The sequence below is a fragment of the Salvelinus sp. IW2-2015 genome, linkage group LG16, assembly GCF_002910315.2.
Source record: "Salvelinus sp. IW2-2015 linkage group LG16, ASM291031v2, whole genome shotgun sequence".
Taxonomy (NCBI): domain Eukaryota; kingdom Metazoa; phylum Chordata; class Actinopteri; order Salmoniformes; family Salmonidae; genus Salvelinus; species Salvelinus sp. IW2-2015.
This window is the reverse complement of record NC_036856.1, coordinates 10,115,983-10,136,733: the sequence shown is the minus strand read 5'-3', so window position 1 is coordinate 10,136,733 and position 20,751 is coordinate 10,115,983. Positions and strand designations below refer to the sequence as shown.

Sequence of the window (20,751 nt, the reverse complement as noted above, 5' to 3'; positions counted from 1 at the left end):
GATTTTTAGACAACTACAAACTTCAAGGAGTAGGTCATTAAAGGAGTTGGTTTGATGGGAAGTCGTGATGTCATCGGCCTCCTCCCTTGCTCGAGGAGCAATAAAAAACAAAAAAGGAAACCCCTCCAATTTGTGCTGTCATGACTTACCTGAACCACCTATTGGGATGTGCCTTTTGTTAAGTAAATCAGGTGTTAAATGAGGTGAAAAGGAGACTGGAGTGCCACTTGAACCCCAGCTGTATTAAACCAAACGCTAGGCAAGAAGCATGGGGTAATAATGTCTAGGCGCTTTCCCCCCAGGGGAAATTAAGTTTATGAATGCCTGGCTCAGCTGCAGGACAGTGGAAGCACATTGAAACTTGAAYTATACTTATGGCATCATGGCGTTTTGCCTTAAATTACCGTGAATAACTAATGACTATCAACCAATCAGCATCCAGGATTCAAGCCTCCCGTTTTATAAAGTAGACTAATAGGGCACACTGTAATGTTGTAAAACAGACTACAATATGCCATGATTATGAAAATACAATCAGTGTATCATGTTTTCTCTCAGTTTTCGACACTTAGGACTTCATTGCCCGGCTACTCCTTGAAATGCCACTTATTGACCAACAGTAGTAAGTAAGCCTAATGTCTATGCCTACGCCTCGTTGACGTCTTGCATAGTCAGCACTTCTGACCCATATAAATCCCCACCGCAACCAAATCTGTCCTTCCTCTGCCACGACGTGGAGACAGCAACTCCGTCCATCCCCCATCTAATAAAGAAAGCCAACCACCAAAATGACTACGGCACAACCCATATTTTCCAAGGGAGAAGACTGCAAAGCTGGCTGGCACGACGCTGGTGCTGGTTACAATGAGACCGACACTCATCTCGAGATTTTGGGCAAGCCCGTTATGGAACGTTGGGAGACTCCGTACATGCACTCGCTGGCAATTGTAGCCTCCTCAAAAGGTACAACACACAATGTGCAACCTAGTGGGCCATATGAACGCACAGGGACGACTAGACAGTGTGGATTTTGGTACTCTGTGATGTAATTCCATAATAACATTTTACCTGACTGCAATTCATTTCCCTTACAAATGTGTAAAACAAATAGACCGTAAAGGACAGCCTATTTGCCTATAACATAGTCAATGGCTACAATTCATTCAGAGCTGCAGGGTAATCGATACAGACGATTACAATCAATCAGCAGACCTTAGGAAACGTTCATGAAACCAATGCGTTTACAGTTTATATGCGACGTTCCTCTCAATGCACGTTATGTTTAAAAGCATGGCGGAGTTGGATATAATGSCTTGTGGTTGCAGCAGGTGTTACTCTACCAATTGAACCGTGCCATATGCGCACTTGCTGGGGAGTGTCAATAATTTATTTCCGCATACCATTCAAGAAGTTTAATGATGATCACTGATACTTTAAAAATATATATACACATTAGGCTACGTTAAAGTTGCGTAAACGTTTCGAGTTGTTTGCGCACTCACGTCACCATAGCGCCCATGTTGCWGCATGGAGGAATGCGGTCCAATGAGAACAGTTGTTTGGTTCCAAATACAATATGACCAGTTCTAGTAAATAGTGTATGTTTGTCTTTATATTGCTTTGGCAATGTCTATTGGAAAATACACATCTTTGGTGGCAATTTGCCAGTTGATAACAGAGTAGTAGCCTAAAGGGTGAGGCAAAACAAAATGGTATTTTTCTAATCTATTTTTACACATTACTGAAAGACTACTCTGTGGAACTCCTTCAAGTGGCCACAGGCCATCTATCACGTGCCGTTTTCCCCAAACATTCATTTGAGAACCCTTAAATAACAAACAAAAATTGTGCATTATTAGTTTTGCTTTTCGTGAAAGGTACCACAGCACTGGGATAAAGGTAGAAACGTTGAAAACACTTCAATACAGGTAGATACTTAAACACAAATTGAGATGCTTGTTCTGCTTTGTCCCACAGGTGGACGGGTTCTGGAGATTGGGTTTGGCATGGCCATCGCCGCAACTAAAGTCGAGTCCTTCCCCATCGAGGAGCACTGGATCATTGAGTGCAATGATGGAGTGTTCGCAAGATTGCAGGAGTGGGCCAAGGCTCAGCCACATAAAGTGAGACAAATCTTCAACTCCACATTAGGTTCTATTCAGACTTTTCCCTCCTTTTTAACATGAAAGAAATTAACCTAAATTCTTCTCCACTCACAGATTGTGCCCCTCAAAGGACTGTGGGAGGAGGTAGTGGGCGGCCTGCCTGACAACCACTTTGATGGTAAGTTTCAAAATGCATTCTATTGGCATATCCATTGAATATTTTATGTTCTGAGTAAATTGCTTTAGATATGCATGTATGTGTAATTGTAATTATGCCTCTTCTATCAAAGGCATTCTGTATGACACATACCCTCTGTCTGAAGACACATGGCACACTCACCAGTTTGACTTCATCAAGGTAAGTACAACACTTCGATGACCAAGGCTGCACATTACGAACATATCAGCAAAAGCACAGGAACCAACAGAGGAGTGGGATTTCCCCCTGTAATAAAGACTATAAAACACCCAAATGTTTGGTATCAAAAATGATATCATAGATGTATCCAACGCAAACATATGGCAGGCGTTTAGACATMAATCCAAATAGAATAAGATATTTCTTAATGGAATCTGATCCCTATCACTTGAAACAAACATTGCCTATCGTTCCACAATGACYTGCTAACATTTCCATTAATAGTGCAATTGTTGAATTGTCTCAATAGGGCCATGCCCACAGGCTGCTGAAGCCAGGTGGCGTTCTCACCTACTGTAACCTGACCTCCTGGGGTGAACTTCTCAAGACCAAATATGACAACATCGACAACATGTTCCAGGTGAGCCGCCTTTCAGCCAGTCAATGATCAACACCTAATCTCTCTGAGGTGCATGGGTAGGCTACACATGTTCCTTCTCGGGCRCGACACATTTAATTTCTTTGCACGCATTCTGCCCTTCTGCCAGATGGTACTTACAGGTATATCACTGATAGTTACTGTGGTATTACATGTAATTTCACATGTGGCCCWCAATATTGTTTGGTTTGATGTTCATTCAACCATTAACCCATTAGTTTCATGTACAGTGACTATGTCTCTGTTGCACTCTGCTTATTTGGTATGTCTGTAGCTACAGTACTAACTCATTTTCCTGCTGCATGTTTCCACCATTTAATAGATATATATATATATATATTTTTTTTTTTACAGTACATCAAAGTGTACACTTGATCACAAATGTTCTATAATTTTATTTCAAAACTATGAAAATCAAATTCACAACCCGATTGATTTCACTCCTGTGTGGGGTGAAGTGATTACTTAGACAAACTAAACCAATTACTGTATATCTACTAATACCATTTTTATTGCACTTGGTCCTAGCACTGTTAGAAAATCTGTCCTCAATTACCTTTCTTGGCTTAACAAAGGTTAATGATAAATTGTACCTGAACTGCAACTGCGTAACCCTTTAAACTCACAGCCCCTATCATCCCGTATACTGGTTGAAAATTGCAGATTTGGTCACTGATAAGTGCCTAAATTGGAACTCGGTGGCTGTACAGTAACCTACTGTACCATATGACGTCAGCGTTCAGGCTCTTCAATTTACAGRACTTTATGGGATTCAACTGACAGCCGTTCTATGCCGTTCTATGCACACATTTGTTGTCTGAGTGAGGGGAATGCTGTAAATCGAAAGATGAGACGTTGAGGACTATAATAAATACCGCTTTGATGTCATACAAGCAAACCACACACCTACATTATGTCCAAATGTGCACTTCACATTTCCATGTTTGAAAACTCATGTCATTTTAAAGTAGCAACATTTATGATCGATATGTTTGATGTACAGTTACAAAGATGATGTCATACTCTGGGATGTCCTGAACAGAATGAACCTGTGTCGTATTGTGAAGAAAATTTGCAGAGAACATGCACTCATGACTCCATTCTACGCGCACCAAATGTATTTTCTGTTTGTCTTAAGTGCCTTGTGAAAGCCTAACACTGTAAGATCGTATTTTATAACTTCGCTAGTCATGTTGGCAATTGAATAAGCTTTCAAATGATGCTCACCTGACCCAGATTGCGATTTATAATGAAACGTTCCTGGATTYTGTAAACCGTAATTGTGTGATTTTGGGGGCGCAGGGCTGTGTTCAAAACAAAAAAAACGACAAGTATTCTAGCTTCAGTTCCTCAATGGCAAAGCTAGGAGAGCTCAAACAAGCATCTTATAGTTGAAGGCTCTTTCCATGAGTCATAAAAGTGCATTGAAATRACTTAGGAACTGTGCAGTTTGGACAAGTGTCCACTTGGCGACACCAGTTAGACCTCTCACTCAAAAACTTGTAAGAATTTTTTTTGATATGTTGCAGCTACCCCAAAATTTCCATTAATATTCTTATGTTACTGATTGTATCCAGTATTTTCAGATTTCGTTGACAAATGCTGCGAAAAGTACAGTAAATGTAAAATGCATATAAAATCAACAGTTTCTTTGGATTCAGTTGTCAGGTGAACTGTTGTGTCCTCACCTTTTGGTCTGATAATTTCCCCATAATCTCCAGTGTTCTCTTTCAATTGCTACCATGGTCCATGCATATGCTTTTTATGTTTCTTCTGATAGAAACATTTCAATTTGTCACTATTCACATAGGCCAATTTCCACAAGTGTAAAGGGTTAAATGGCCCTATAATGTGTGATGCAGGTCCACAATACAGACCAGATCTTTGTGTTAATGATTTTCAGGAGACCCAGATGTCTCAACTGCTCGAGGCTGGCTTCAAGAAGGAGATGATTAGCACCACAACCATGGATATTGTCCCCCCAAGCGAATGCAAATACTATGCCTTCCGCAAGATGATTACTCCCACCATTCTGAAAGAGTGAAATGGCTTGGTGCCACTGCAATGTCTTTATTCCTTCTCAAGTGCCTGTATTTTAAAAGCCACATTAGTTTACTGTCAAATCCATAAGCACTCAGGGATGTCCATCTTTCAATAAACCAATTTAAATCACYTCCACTCTATTTTCTTCTGTCACAATGAATTTGTTTGTGTATCACCTCTTTAACAATTGTCCACCTCTTGCAATTTGTCACAGAATGCATTACATTTGAGCTGTATTGCAACGTTAACAAGCATTTTACATACCACACAGGCAGCCCAATTCTGATCTTTTGTCGAATTATTAGTGCTGAGCGATTAACCAAACTTCAGTTATTTTTTGTTTTTTAAACAACTAATTGACCGATTTTATTTGAATTCCATTTAGTTTTGGGGTTTTCCTGTGAGCTCGATGCGCAGTTTTTCTAGAACTAAATCCGATCAAACCTGAACTGTGCGATGTAGCCCGGGAGTTGTTTTTAGTTTGCTTTTTCCCCACAAAGGGCTTAATTATGGACAGAAATACTCAATACCCCCCCCAGACGATCCCGCATGTGAAGAAGCCAGATGTGGAGGTCCTGGACTGGTGTGGTTAAACATGGTCTGCGGTTGTGAGGCCAGTTGGATTTACTGCCAAATTCTCTAAAACATTGGAGGTGGTTAATGGTAGAGAAAATAACATAACATTTTCTGCCAACAGCACTGTTGGATATTCCTGCAGTCAGCATGCCAATTGCATGCTCCCTCAACTTGGGACATCTGTGGCATTGTGTTGTCAAAACTGCACATTTTAAAGTGGCCTTTTAATTGCCCCGAGCACAAGGTGCACCTGTGTAATGATCATGCCGTTTAATCAGCTTGATATTCCACACCTGTCAGGTGGATGGATTATTTTGGAAAAGGAGAAATGCTCACTAACTGGGGTGTAAACAAATTTGTGCACAACATTTATTTGAGAGAAGCTTTTTGTACGTATTCAACATTTCTGTGATCTTTCATTTCAGCTCATGAAACATGGGACCAACACTGAGTTGCTTCGATTGCCCGACCGCCTACTTGTCTGGTCTGTGTTGAGCAGACACAGAGAGAACACAGTTGCTGCTCAAGGCACAGTATCTCACCCTGAAAATACATGATCTAAGTGATTGATAGTTGGTGATTAGCAGTCATAAAAGTATGCCTTGTTGACTTTGAACTACTAAAATTGTGATTTTGTCAGACAGCAGCTCTACAGAGATGAGATGACTTGGAACGAAATAATCAAATAAAACTAATGTAATATATACTAGTTAAATATTTTAAAGGATAGTTAAATGATAAGTCCCATGATGGCAGTGACTGCCCATTACTGCTTATCTTCATTGTTTTATTCTGTGTTACAAGTGGATCAGCGGTTAAAGGCACTGCATCTCAGTGCAAGAGGCGTCACTACAGTCCCTGGTTCGAATCCAGGCTATCACATCCGGCCGTGATTGGGAGTCCCATAAGGCAGCACACAATTGGCCCAGCGTCATCCGGGTTTGGCCGTTATTGTAAATAAGAATTTGTTCTTAACTGACTTGCCTAGTTAAATAAAGTTTTTTTTTTTTTTACAGCATTCAGAAAAATTTACATAAATCGACAAACCTTGATTTTCTAAATAATCTAACAGACCTCAAAAAGCAATTATTGGTATTTTGACCAAACATCAGTTCTTTTGCCAAGTAATTGGGCAAAAGATCAGAATTGGGCTGCCTGTTTAAACAGCTTTCGATTTGCCATTTGACTGAATATAGGTCAAAATTGCATTCTCTTTTGACAAGAAAACAATTATTTCCTGAGGGGCTGGGATAAGCTGCAGAATAAGTCCCTTAAGTAAAGAGAGGGAAAAAGTAACTAATCATTAATGGATAAGTTGTCGTGGCACATTGCCTCACTTATTGGCCCTGGTTATAGATAAGTGTTATTTGTAGCTTACACCCCAATCATTAAGTATTTTTTTTAAATAGAGGTCCTCTGGATATTGGACAACCTTCAACTCACAAGAATTCAATTGAATCCATAAATATTTACCATGGGGTCACAAATCCTTGAGCCTGGTAAATGATATGAGTTACTGAAAATGAGATTTCAACCTGCATTTCTTGCAGAATGGGCAACAATTCAACATTTTATGTAGATTGGATGTAATTTATCGTGCCAAATCACACAAGGGGAGCTTTTTTTGGGCCAACATGTTAAATGGTTTAGACCTATCAACTTTCCCATAAAATATTAATAGCTCCACCCTGCTTCCTGATAGGCTAGGTGGAATTGTATCCCTATTGCTACCTACCAATCGTCTAAGATGTACACAAGTGCATACAGGGTTAATTTGGGATTGGGTGTTGCTGAGTAGAACCAAAGACTGGCCCTGTGACAATACTTTGAGGTTGTATCCAACCTCAGTTCCTTGAAGTAAACACTGATCTGACAATTGGTGAAAGCAATACCAAGGAAAGCTTGCTTACACCAATTCAATGTCAGATCAGTGATTACTTCCAAGGAAGAAAGGAAACATTGAGTATTCGAACAGGAACTATTTGGTAGAACCAGAGACAAAGGAAGAAAATATCTAAACTCTATAGAACAATTGTGTGTGCCAAGTGCACCATCTACTGACTGAAGTACAAATAGTCTTCAGATAAAGTACACCAACACATTACAAAAAGGTAAGAATAGACCACAAAAGACCTGATATGACTATCTAAATAGTGATGACCATAGAAATATTGTTTAAAATGTTCAGTTAAAATTATTCTATTGCTGAGAGGAAATTGATGAATGTCATACCTGAAAATATGTGCAGGGCCAAGAACAACAGTTAAACTAATGACAAGAAATGTATTTTATTGTTTATACAGAGAAGAGGAGCCAGAGAATACCCAGAGTGACTCCTGAGGATATTGCCTACCGGTTTACTGGGTGGCCAGACCACCCATAAATACAACATTTACAAACAGCAAGAGACAGAATTTCACTTGCGATACCAAATCCTCATTTTCTTCTCTCTCTTTATTTTCTTCTGCAACTGGAGCGTCCCGTAGAGAAGGGCCTCTGCTGTGGGAGGGCAGCCTACAGGAGGACAAGTAAACAATCAATTTGAGTCAAATGTTTAAAATAAAATCTTCAAAAGAGCTATTGTTGTGATTTGTTTCTTTTCCACATTGCTGTACATATATCCGGGACAGAACTAATTATTTGTTTCATAATAATTAAAGAGAACAAAATCAGAATGAGAWACCTGGAACGTATATGTCCACTGGTACGATGCGGTCACACCCTCTGACCACTGCGTAAGAGTAGTGGTAGTAGCCACCCCCATTGGCGCAGCTAAAGGACAGAGTAATAAGATACAACGTGGCTCAACTAACAGTTAAATATGAAATGCAAGATGAAAATGTCAAACACTGTAAAAGCACTGTGTAATGGTAAATCTTGGTGTGGGGAAATAAATCACAAATCGGTAGAAGCAGTTAACTTTAGGGAGGTTGTGTTAAACAATCAGGTGTTTTTAAATGGAAAAAGTTAAGGCAATCATGAGATCCATTTCAAACTAGATAACCACTAAAATGTTTCTGTTTAAATCTAAWCATATTACGACAATACTTTACCTTCCCATGGAAATTACATATCTTGGCTCAGGCATCTGGTCATAAACCTAGGGGAAATAATGAACATCATGGTGAAGTCATACACTCAATAAAAGCAAATACAGAACTCCTTTCTCCAAAGAAACGTCCTTCAGTCAAATACCTTGCGCAAAGCGGGGGCCATCTTGTTGGTCAGGGTGCCTGCCACAATCATGACGTCGGACTGTCTGGGGCTGGCTCTGAACACCACTCCAAACCGGTCCATGTCATAACGAGGAGCCGCCATGTGCATCATCTCCACCGCACAGCACGCCAGTCCAAACGTCATGGGCCATAGGGAGCTCTAATGTAGAAACACAAAAACCGATTGGACTGATAAGTCTACAAAGCAATCTGAACAAAGATCACTGAGTCAGTCAATGTTTTCCCCTTATTAATCTCTGGTGAAAAGAAAAGCGAGATATGGCTGGGGGACCCCCCACCTCTTGGGCAAAACATTTTAGTGGCCCCCCTCTTGATGGCAGAGAAGAAAACAATTGTAAGTTGTTTAAAAGCTAATTTCCTGCAATTCTACAKATTTTGCCATGACTTATGCCATGTTAACGTGATATCTGAGTGAGAGTGACTAACAAAATCAATCAAATAAAATAATTTTATTGGACACATAGACATGGTCAGCAGAGGTTATTGCGAGTGTAGCGAAATGCTTGTGCTTCTAGTTCCGACAGTGCAGCAATATCTGAGTGAGTCACTGGTGCTCTTCCATGCCGTCCCTAGGAGGGGTGCGTCACATGAGCGGGTTGAATCTCTGACGTGATCTTCGTGTCCGGGTTAGTGGTTGAAGATATCCCTCTAGTGGTGTGGGGGCTGTGCTTTGGCAAAGTGGGTGGAGTTATCCTGCCTGGTTGGCCCTGTCCGGGTGTATAGTCGGACGGGGCCACAGTGTCTCCCAACCCTCCAGTAATTATGCTGAAATAGTTTGTGTCGGGGGGGCTAGGGTCAGTCTGTTATATCTGGAGTATTTCTCCTGTCTTATCCAGTGTCCTGTGTGAATTTAAATKTGCTACCTCTGATTCTCTCTCGCTCCCTCTCTCGGAGGACTTGAGCCCTAGGACCATGCCTCATTTCTACCTGGCCTGATGACTCCTTGCTGTACCCAGTCCACTTGGTCGTGCTGCTGCTCCAGTTTCAACTGTTCTGCCTGCGGCTATGAAACCCTGACCTGTTCACCAGACCTGCTGTTTTCAACTCCCTCTACCGCACCTGCTGTCTCGACATCTGAATGATCGGCTATGAAAAGCCAACTGACATTTACTCCTGAGGTGCTGACATGTTGKACCCTCTACAACCACTGTGATTGTGATTATTATTTGACCTTGCTGGTCATCTATGAACGTTAGAACATCTTGGCCATGTAATGTTATAATCTCCATCCCGCTCAGCCAGAAGAGGARTGGCCACCCCTCAAGAGCCTGGTTCCTCTCTAGGTTTGTTCCTAGGTTCCTGCCTTTCTAGAGTTTTTTCCCCCTAGCCACCGTGCTTCTACATCTGCATTGCTTGCTGTTTGGGGTTTTAGGCTGGGTTTCTGTAAAGCACTTTGTGACATCGGCTGATGTAAAAAGGGCTATATAAATAAATMATAGATTACATGTTAGAACAATCAAACAGATCCACAACTACGTAATACACACAAATCTAAGTAAAGGAATATATACATATAAATATGTGAATGAGCAATGACAGAGCGGCATAGGCAAGATGAAATAGATGGTATAAAATATAGTATATACATTTGAAGTCGGAAGTTTACATACACCTTAGCCAAATACATTTAAACTCAGTTTCACAATTCCTGACATTTAATCCTAGTAAAAATTCCCTGTTTTAGGTAAGTTAGGATCACCATGTTATTTTAAGAATGTGAGATGTCAGAATAGAGAGAATGATTAATTTCAGATTTTATTTCTTTCATCACATTCCCAGTGGGTCAGAAGTTTACTACACTCAATTAGTATTTGGTAGCATTGCTTTAAATTGTTTAACTTGGGTCAAACGTTTTGGGTAGCCTTCCACAAGCTTCCCACAATAAGTTGGGTGAATTTTGGCCCATTCCTCATGACAGAGCTGGTGTAATTGAGTCAGGTTTGTAGGCCTCCTTGCTCACACAAGCTTTTCAGTTCTGCCCACAAATGTTCTATAGGATTGAGGTCAGGGCTTTGTGATGGCCACTCCAATACCTTGACTTTGTTGTCCTTAAGCCATTTTCACAACTTTGGAAGTACGCTTGGGGTCACTGTCCATTTGAAGACCATTTGTGACCAAGCTTTAACTTCCTGACTGATGTCTTGAGATGTTGCTTCAATATATCCACATAATTGTCCTTCCTCATGATGCCATTTATTTTGTGAAGGCACCAGTCCCTCCTGCAGCAAAGCACCCCCACAACATGATGCTGCACCCCGAGCTTCACGGTTGGGATGGTGTTCTTCGGCTTGCAAGCCTCCCCTTTTWCCTCCAAACATAAGAATGGTCATTATGGCCAAACAGTTCTTTTTTTGTTTCATCAGACCAGAGGACATTTCTCCAAAAAGTACGATCTTTGTCCCCATGCGCAGTTGCAAACTTCTAAAGCCATGACATAATTTTCTGGAATTTTCCAAGCTGTTTAAAAGGCACAGTCAACTTAGTGTGTAAACTTCTGACCCACTGGAATTGTGATACACTGAATAAGTGAAATAGTCTGTCTGTAAACAATTGTTGGAAAACTTACATGTGTCATGCACAAAGCAGATTTCCAAACCGACTTTCCACAAATTTCTTGTTAACAAACTATAGTTTTGGCYTGGTTGAAAAACTCGTTTTAATGACTCCAACCTAAGTGTACGTAAACTTCCGACTTCAACTGTACATATGAGATGAGTAATGCAAGATATGTAAACATTATTAAAAGTGGCACTAGTAAAGTGACTAGTGATCCATTTATTAAAGTGGCCAATGATTTCAAGTCTGTATGCAGGCAGCAGCCTCTGTGTAAGTGATGGCTGTTTAGCAGTCTGATGGCCTTGATAGAAGCTGTTTTTCAGTCTCTCGGTCCCAGCTTTGATGCACCTGTACTGACCTGGCCTTCTGGATGGTAGAGGGAAGAACAGGCAGTGGCACGTGTGGTTGTTGTCCTTGATGATCTTTTTGGCCTTCCTGTGACATTGGGTGSTGTAGGTGTCTGGGAGGGCAGGTAGTTTGCCCCCGGTGATTCGTTGTGCAGACCGCACCACCCTCTGGAGAGCCTTGCGGTTGTGGGCGGTGCAGTTGCTGTACCAGGAGGTTATGCAGCCCGACAGGATGCTCTCAATTGAGCATCTGTAAAAGTTTGTGATGGTTTTAGGTGACAAGAAAAATTTCTTCAGCCTCCTGAGGATGAAGAGGCGCTTTTGCCCCTTCACCACACTGTCTGTCGGTGGATTATCCTCAAAGCGGGCAAAGAAGGTGTTTTGTTTGTCTGGAAGCAAGATGGTGTCCGTGACGTGGCTGTTTTMTTTGGTAGTCTGATTGTCTGTAGACCCTGCCATATACGTCTTGTTTCTGAGCCATTGAATTGCYACTCCACTTTGTCTCTATACTGACATTTCGCTTAATTGCCTTGCGGAGGGAAAAACTACATTGTTTGTATTCGGCCATAATCTCAGTCACCTTTCCATGGTTAAATAAGTATGTTCGTGCTTTCAGTTTTGCTCGAATGCCGCCATCTATCCACGGTTTCTGGTTATGGTAGGTTTTAATAGTCACGGTAGGTACAACATCTCCTATGCACTTCCTTATAAACTCACTCGCTTAATCAGCGTATACGTCGATATTATTATCTGAGGCTACCTGGAAAATGTCCCAGTCTGCGTGATCAAAACAGTCTTGAAGAGTGAATTCCGATTGGTCAGACCAGCGTTGAATAGTTCTTAACACGGGTACACCCTGTTTGAGTTTCTGCCTATAGGAAGGGAGGAGCAAAATGGAGTCGTGGTCAGATTTGCCAAAAGAAGGGCGGGGTAGGGCCTTGTATGCATCGCGGAAGTTAGAGTAAACAGTGGTCCAGTGTTTTTCCAGTGCGAGTGCTACAGTCGATATGTTGATAGAATTTAGGTAGCCTTGATCTCAAATTTGCTTTGTTAAAATCCCTAGCTAAAATAAACGGAGTCTCAGGATATATAGTTTCTTSAGGGCCATTGTGGTATCGGCTGGAGGGGTATACACAGCTGTGACAATAACCGAGGAGAATTGTCTTGGGAGATAACACGGTCGGCATTTGATTGTGATGAATTCTAGGTCAGGTGAACAAAAATACTTGAGTTCCTGTATGTTGTTACAATTACACCATGAGTCATTAATCATGAAACATACACCCCCCCACCCTTCTTCCCGGAGAGATGTTTATTCCTGTCGGCGCGACATACAAAGAACCCAGGTGACRGTATTGACTCCAACAGCATATCCCGATTGAGTCATGTTTCTGTGAAACAGAGTATGTACAATCCCTGTCTCTCTGGAAAGCAACCCTTGCCCTAATTTAGTTTCTACCTTGTTATCTAGAGACTGGACATTGGGGAGTAATATACTCGGAAGCGTTGAGTGGAGTGTGCGCCTTTGAATTCTGACCAGAAGACAGCTCCGTCTACCTCTTCTCTGGCGGTGTCGTTTTGGGTCAGTCCCTAGAATCAGCTCAAATGCCTTGGATAGTTCGGACCAAGGATCCGCTTCGGGAAAGTCGTATTCCTGGTAAGTTCACGCCGCTCTGATATCTAATAGTTCTTCCCGGCTGTATGTAATAACACCTAAGATTTTCTGGGCTAACAAAAATAATAAATAAAATAAATACTGCAAAGTTTCCTAAGGACTAGAAGCGAGGCAGCCCTCTCTGTCAGCACCATTTTGTACAGTGTGGGTCAGGGCCCGTGGACATGTGCCCGGTCGGTATTTTTACCACTCTAAAAATTGTTASCTGACATGGCTAATTGAGTGACTGTCAGTGATTAACAAAATAAAAACTTCTCATGCACAACCAAATGTAGAAATTGCACCTTGTGTATTCTACTTTTCAGACTCAACAGTAAGTTGAGACCAGGCTGAGTTCCAAAAAAAAAGCAAAAAAAAAGCTGGTTTAGAGGAATACCTGTGATCATACGGTGCTGCCCTCTGTAGTTAGTTTAATCATTTTGACAGTTGTTTGACTGGCAGCCAGTCAGCAACAGAATAGAGAACGTCACAAAGGAGTTTTAGATGGAGGGGTGCACTTCTTGATTTTCTTATTGAAAGATTGACACAAACATTCAAAATGGACCATATGCCATTGAAGAACATAGAGTACTTGCGGTGTGGCATTGACTTACCCTGCGTGCCCAATTCACCAGATCATCCAGCTTAGTGATAACATACTCRCCCTTGCTGCTTGTTACTGCAGCGGGCTTGGCAGCAGCCACCGCTGTGCTTTTCTCTCTGACTGAAACCACACTGGAAGAAAAGGAGGTAATATGAAGTACTCAAACAAATATTTTGACAAATTGAGACGTTTACAGGACCTCCCTTACCATGTAGCWTTGCCACTTTTAGCAATGTGGTGTAGCGACAAGCTCGGTTGTATCGCAAATACTGAAATGGATCTGTGTGGTAGAAAAAGATTAGGTAATARGACCTTACAATACAACAGACTGACCATCAAGACAAACTAAATGGCATTAACAATACACAAATTACACTACTTTAAGGATTTAATAAAGAGCAAACATTTCACAAGGTTACTGGTGATTTGAAAACAGAAAGAACCTGTTACTAACTATAGTAAATCCTAGGCCTGTCTTAGTTTAATCACCTTAACTGCGTAATTTGCCTAACGTTATGCTTACCTTGATGAAAAGGTACCAAACGCGGCGAGGCGAGGAACTGCACAGGAAAGACAAAAAAAAGCACAATGTCAACAAATGTATCTGTAGGTTGTATTTAGATAACGTAACATTTACTTGCGGGACACATCGAAATATTGGCTATAGACAAGGCAGTGCGCTTTCTTGGGTGATATAACAAGCTGACTGACGTTTGTGATAGAAATATGAATAACGTTAGCGACAGTAGCTACCATCCATGTTTTACAAATGTTTTATTTAACTAGGCAAGTCTGTTAAGAACAAATTATTATTTACAATGGCGGCCTACACCGGCCAAACCCGGACCACTCTGGGCCAATTGTGCGACGCCTTATMGGACTCCCAATCACGGCCGGTTGTGATACAGCCTGGATTTGAACCAGGGTGTCTGTAGTGACGCCTCTCGGGAGCCCCTAACTAACGTTACTTAACTAGCTAGCACTATGAGCCATTGCTCTTATGTAAAACGGGGACATGTATTGGTCTTTACTAGATTACCATTGAGACGTTAATAACCATGTACAATGTCTGAGAAACTTCACGCGTGCTAGCTTTATAGCTAGCTAACTACACAAACAAACAGKATTTGCTAATTAACATAGACAGAGTTGTTTCTGATCAAGCCAGGGGTTCTGCAGTGCTAGCAGCTAACTAACTTGCAAGGTCAGGGATTACAAACCGTTGTGATAGCAAAAACATGTCACGAACAACCAATATAATAAATTAATCGGAAACCATACAAAAGTGTAATATTTGTGAGATAAATTATTTAGATATTTTTCAGAATGATATGTTCCAGTAACTAGCTTTACGTTTTAGCCAAAACATCACTCACCCACCAACGCCGCCATCATAAGCAAATATAATAGCTAGGACTTCCGGTGACTATGCTTACACGATAGAACCATTTGGGGCGCTCTCTTCCATATATTTTTGTTGACAGGACTACAAAAATGTCTGTATATTATTAAAACGTAGGCCTATTGATTGGTCTGAACTTTCGAAGTGAATTGCTCAAAGTAAAAAACAAAGGTGTAGAACATAATGTCACATTAGCCAGTAGATCAGAACAGATCCAGGATCAGTTTACACAACCCAAATCATAGCCCATTACAACGCAAAACTGACTTCATAATGCGATAATTGGGCGCCAATCTGTGGKGGGAATATTTATTGATCATGCGCATGGAGGCCTGTTCGAATGTCAAACAACAACCGTTAGTTAGTGATACAACTTGTCAAAATCAGTTAGTCATGTTGGAGGCATGAGAGTTCGCAAAATGAAAGGGTTGTTTCCTTAAGACCAAAAATAAGTCAGCTGAACAGTTAAAAAAAGAAGCCAGCATGAGGTACCTGTACATTAGTTGCTCTTTGTYTATGGTGTATGTGTGCACAATTTATGCAGAGGTCATCTACACCAACAGTTGGGCTCTATATTTAAGTGGCACTTCTGAACAAATCAACAAGATTGCAAAGAAACATMGTTTCCATATCTTGGGAAAGGTAAAACAATTATGTTAATGTTAGTTCACTGTTTATTTATGCAATATAATGATTTGTATTTTTTATAGGTAGATCTTTTGGCATAATATGACTTGCTAGTAGGATCTKATTTCATCTGGCATATTATATTTGTAGATATTTRCCGATGGCAACTATTACCACATGGAGCAACGAGGGGTGGCAAAACAATCATTGCAGGCACACTATTTGCATAATCTTCGACTGAAAATGGACCCTAAGGTGAAAAGCCAATAGATCTGTAAAACACTTTCTAAAATTGTCTGTGATAACCAGTCCCAGTATTGCTCTTATTGTGATGAGTGTAATGATCTACCTGTTTCTCAGGTGCTTTGGTTTGCACAGCAATCTGGAAGGAGTAGAAATAGAAGACACTCTTTCACAGCACCCACTGATCCATTTTTCAATCAGCAGTGGTACCTGGTACATGTCAACATTATTCTTTCATTTTTGTTTGACGTTTATTTCCATAATAAGAAGCTCTTTAGATTTTTATTCTGCTGTTTGAGGGGTTTCTGCCTTGAGTGAAAACATATGGTAATCCCTGTTTTGGAAAAAATAAATTGTAACTGTAGGCCTCTGCTTTTCCAGAGTGAGGCCTTTAATCAGAATGTGGTGGCTGCCTGGGCTCGAGGCTACACAGGCAAAGGGGTAGTGGTGTCCATTTTAGACGATGGCCTAGAGACAAGCCACCCAGACCTTGCTGAAAATTATGTGAGCTATCGAGATGATTATTGTTGTAGGGGCAAATGATTGCATTTTGTTAATCATGAAGACAAATGGAAAATGATCCATCAGTAGAAAAAAAACGAGCATTGCATTGTACCTGTAGGATCCACTGGCTAGCTATGACATGAATGATAATGACCCCAACCCAGAGACTCAATACTCTCTGACCAGACCAAAGAGGTAATTTGGCTGTGATGTTATTAAGATTTTACTGCTACAAGACATTACATCTATAACATGTATGATCTGCAGTATGTGATGACATTCTGCATTGATGAACCCCTTTTGTCCTCTACTCCATAGGCATGGAACACGGTGTGCTGGGGTGGTGGCAGCAGTGGCAAATAATGGGGTGTGTGGGGTTGGAGTGGCATATCAGGCCAAGATCGGAGGCAAGTATTACCTATACATTAAATAATTCTCTCTGTTAATAGTATATAGAACAATACGGTAATTATCCAGCTTTAATTTCCACCCTGGCTTTTGCTCTGTTCTGTCCAGGAGTTCGGATGTTGGATGGACAAGTGACTGACCTGATAGAAYCCATGTCCTTAAACTTGAATCAGAAGCACWTTGACATCTACAGCTCAAGCTGGGGACCTGAAGATTTGGGGAGGAATTTGGAGGGGCCAAACACATTAGCTAAAGAAGCCTTTATCAGKGGCATAAGCAATGTATGATACAACTTGTACTGGTCATCCTATATTACCTGTTTCATCAGTAGTACCAATCCGTTGGCTGAAGATTCTGGAGGCAAAGTACAGTGGGGCAAAAAAGTATTTAGTCAGCCACCAATTGTGCAAGTTCTCCCACTTAAAAAGATGATAGAGGCCTGTAATTTTCATCATAGGTACACTTCAACTATGACAGACAAAATGAGGAGAAAAAATCCAGAAAATCACATTGTAGGATTTTTAATGAATTTATTTGCAAATTATGGTGGAAAATAAGTATTTGGTSACCTACAAACAAGCAAGATTTCTGGCTCTCACAGACCTGTAACTTCTTCTTTAAGAGGCTCCTCTGTCCTCCACTCGTTACCTGTATTAATGGCACCTGTTTGAACTTGTTATCAGTATAAAAGACACCTGTCCACAACCTCAAACAGTCACACTCCAAACTCCACTATGGCCAAGACCAAAGGGCTGTCAAAGGACACCAGAAACAAAATTGTAGACCTGCACCAGGCTGGGAAGACTGAATCTGCAATAGGTAAGCAGCTTGGTTTGAAGAAATCAACTGTGGGAGCAATTATTAGGAAATGGAAGACATACAAGACCACTGATAATCTCCCTCGATCTGGGGCTCCACGCAAGATCTCACCCCGTGGGGTCAAAATGATCACAAGAACGGTGAGCAAAAATCCCAGAACCACACGGGGGGATCTAGACCTGTCTCTTATACACATCTAGATGTGTATAAGAGACAGGTCCTGGAGTGGCCTAGCCAGTCTCCAGGTCTCAACCCCATAGAAAATCTTTGGAGGGAGTTGAAAGTCCGTGTTGCCCCTGTCTCTTATACACATCTAGATGTGTATAAGAGACAGGTATATAACAAAGTATTGAGAAACTTTTGTTATTGACCAAATACTTATTTTCCACCATAATTTGCAAATAAATTCATAAAAATCCTACAATGTGATTTTCTGGAGAAAAAAAAATCTCATTTTGTCTGTCATAGTTGAAGTGTACCTATGATGAAAATTACAGGCCTCTCTCATCTTTTTAAGTGGGAGAACTTGCACAATTGGTGGCTGACTAAATACTTTTTTGCCCCACTAACTATTGCAGTAAGATCATACAATGAGTATTAAAAAGCAACTTCAATACCTTACAGGGCCGAGGTGGCTTGGGTTCCATTTACGTCTGGGCTTCAGGCAATGGGGGCGCCAGCTTTGACAACTGCAACTGCGATGGCTACACCAACAGCATTTACACATTGTCTGTTGGTAGTACCACCGAGAAGGGAACTCTGCCCTTCTACAGTGAACCCTGCTCGGCCATTCTAACAACTACCTACAGTGGTGTAAGCTTTCAACACCACAGAATTGTAAGTGTTTTTTTCCCAACTCATACCATGTTATTGTTTTCAACATTCATATATATACTGAACAAAAATATAAACGCAACATGCAACCATTTCAAAATGTTACTGAGTTACAGTTCATATAAGGAAATGAGTACATTAAAAAAAAGTTTTTTTAAACTAGGCAAGTCAGTTAAGAACAAATTCTTATTGACAATGACAGCCTATACCGGCCAAACCCGGACGACGCTGGGCCAATTGTGCGCCGCCCTATCAGACTCCCAATCACGTCTGGTTGTGATACAGCCTGGAATCAAACCAGGGTCTGTAGTGACACCTTCAGCACTGTGATGCAGTGCCTTAGACCACTGTGCCACTCGGGAGCATGGATTTCACATGACTGGGAATACAGCTTTGCATCTGTTGGCCAGAGATACCTTGAAACGGTAGGGGCGTGGATCAAAAAATGTCAGTATCTGGTGTGACCATCATTTGCCTCATGAAAAGCTACTTTGCATACAAGTTGACCAGGCTGTTGATTGTGCACCTTTGGCAGTGATTACAGCATCAAGTCTTCTTGGGTATGACGCTACAAGCTTGGCACACCTGTATTTGGGGAGTTTCTCCCATTTTTCTCTGCAGATCCTCTCATGCTCTGTCAGGTTGGATGGGGAACGTTGCTGCACAGCTATTTTCAGGTCTCCCCACAGATGTTCGATCGGGTTTAGGTCCGGGCTCTAGCTGGGCCACTCAAGGACATTCAGAGACTTATCCTGAAGCCACTCCTGTGTTGTCTTGACTGTGTGCTTAGGGTCGTTGTCCTGTTGGAAGGTGAACCGTCTGGCCACTCTACCATAAAAGCCTTATTGGTGGAGTGCTGSAGAGATGGTTGTCCTTCTGGAAGGTTCTCCCATATCCACAGAGGAACTCTAGAGCTCTGTCAGAATGACCATCAGGTTCTTGGTTACCTCCCTGACCAAGGCCCTTCTCCCCTGTTGCTCAGTTTGGCTGGGCGGCCAGCTCTAGGAAGAGTCTTGGTTGTTCCYAAACTTCTTCCATTTAAGAATGATGGAGGCCACTGTGTTCTTGGGGACCTTCGATGCTGCAGAAATTTTGTTGTACCTTTCCAAATCATGTCCAATCAATTGAATTTACCACAGGTGGACTCCAATCAAGTTGTAAAAACATCTCAAGGATGATCAATGGAAACAGGATGCACCTGAGCTCAATTTCGAGTCTCATAGCAAAGGGTCTGAATACTTTTTTATTAATACTTGCAGTTGAAGTCGGAAGTTTACATACACCTTAGCCAAATACATTTAAACTCAGTTTTTCACAATTCCTAACATTTAATCCWAGTAAAAATTCCCTGTCTTAGGTCAGTTAGGAGCACCACTTTAATTTTAAAGCAATGCTGAATGTCAGAATAATAGTAGAGGAGAATGATTTATTTCAAGCTTTTTATTTCTTTCCAACTCCAATTCCCAGTGGGTCAGGGAACGTTTCAATACACTAATTACGTATTTGTAACATTGCCTTTAACTAATAGGTTTTAAAGTGAGTCGCATACAGTTTAGCGGTAGCCTTCCAACAAGTCTTGCCCAATAAGGTTGGGTGCAATTTTGGCCCATTCCTCCTGACAGAGCCTTGGTTTTTTGTAAAACTGGAGCCAGGTTTATAGGCTTCCCTTGCTCGCTCAAGCTCTTTTTCAGTTCTCGCCCACAAGATTTTCTAAGGATTTGATGGTCGGGCTCTGCTGATGGCCATTCCAATACCTTGACTTTGGTTGTCCTTAAGCCATTTTGCCACCAGTTTTTGGAAGTATGTTTGGGGTCCATTGTCCATCTTGAAAAGACCCATTTGTGTGACTCAAGCTTTAAGCTTCCTGAACATGATGTCTGAGATGTTGCTTCAATATATCCACATTAAGTCCTTCACCATCGAAAAAATAAATGCCATCTATTTTGTGAAGGGCACCGAGATCCATCCTGCAGCAAGCACCCCACACATGATGCTG

The 20,751-nt window shown here is 41.3% G+C and overlaps 3 protein-coding genes across 3 annotated transcripts in view; 2 read left to right on the top strand and 1 right to left on the bottom strand.

Moving 5' to 3' along the window:
- Positions 1–444: 444 nt before the first annotated feature.
- On the top strand, positions 445–5,075 carry LOC111975887 (guanidinoacetate N-methyltransferase). Its single transcript, XM_024004560.2, has 6 exons — positions 445–963; positions 1,978–2,123; positions 2,220–2,283; positions 2,396–2,463; positions 2,774–2,884; positions 4,806–5,075. The coding sequence occupies exons 1-6, from the start codon at positions 789–791 to the stop codon at positions 4,944–4,946; spliced, it is 705 nt and encodes a 234-aa protein (XP_023860328.1). The 5' UTR covers positions 445–788; the 3' UTR covers positions 4,947–5,075.
- A 2,715-nt stretch (positions 5,076–7,790) lies between these two features.
- Positions 7,791–15,362, bottom strand: LOC111976030 (NADH-quinone oxidoreductase subunit B). The gene is made up of 8 exons (XM_024004746.2): positions 15,295–15,362; positions 14,442–14,478; positions 14,127–14,198; positions 13,929–14,049; positions 8,717–8,896; positions 8,575–8,621; positions 8,205–8,293; positions 7,791–8,035 (listed from the first exon to the last, which is right to left on the bottom strand). Exons 1-8 carry the CDS (start codon positions 15,311–15,313, stop codon positions 7,938–7,940), a joined length of 663 nt encoding a protein of 220 aa, XP_023860514.1. The 5' UTR covers positions 15,314–15,362; the 3' UTR covers positions 7,791–7,937.
- A 452-nt stretch (positions 15,363–15,814) lies between these two features.
- Positions 15,815–20,751, top strand: part of LOC111975923 (furin-like) — an 8,746-nt gene continuing 3,809 nt past the window's right edge. Inside the window, exons 1-8 of the mRNA XM_070447714.1 lie at positions 15,815–15,962; positions 16,098–16,202; positions 16,308–16,409; positions 16,572–16,694; positions 16,813–16,889; positions 17,013–17,101; positions 17,211–17,383; positions 18,546–18,758. Of these exons, the coding sequence (XP_070303815.1) occupies positions 15,837–15,962; positions 16,098–16,202; positions 16,308–16,409; positions 16,572–16,694; positions 16,813–16,889; positions 17,013–17,101; positions 17,211–17,383; positions 18,546–18,758 (1,008 nt within the window). The 5' untranslated portion in view covers positions 15,815–15,836. The remainder of the gene's footprint in view (positions 15,963–16,097; positions 16,203–16,307; positions 16,410–16,571; positions 16,695–16,812; positions 16,890–17,012; positions 17,102–17,210; positions 17,384–18,545; positions 18,759–20,751) is intronic.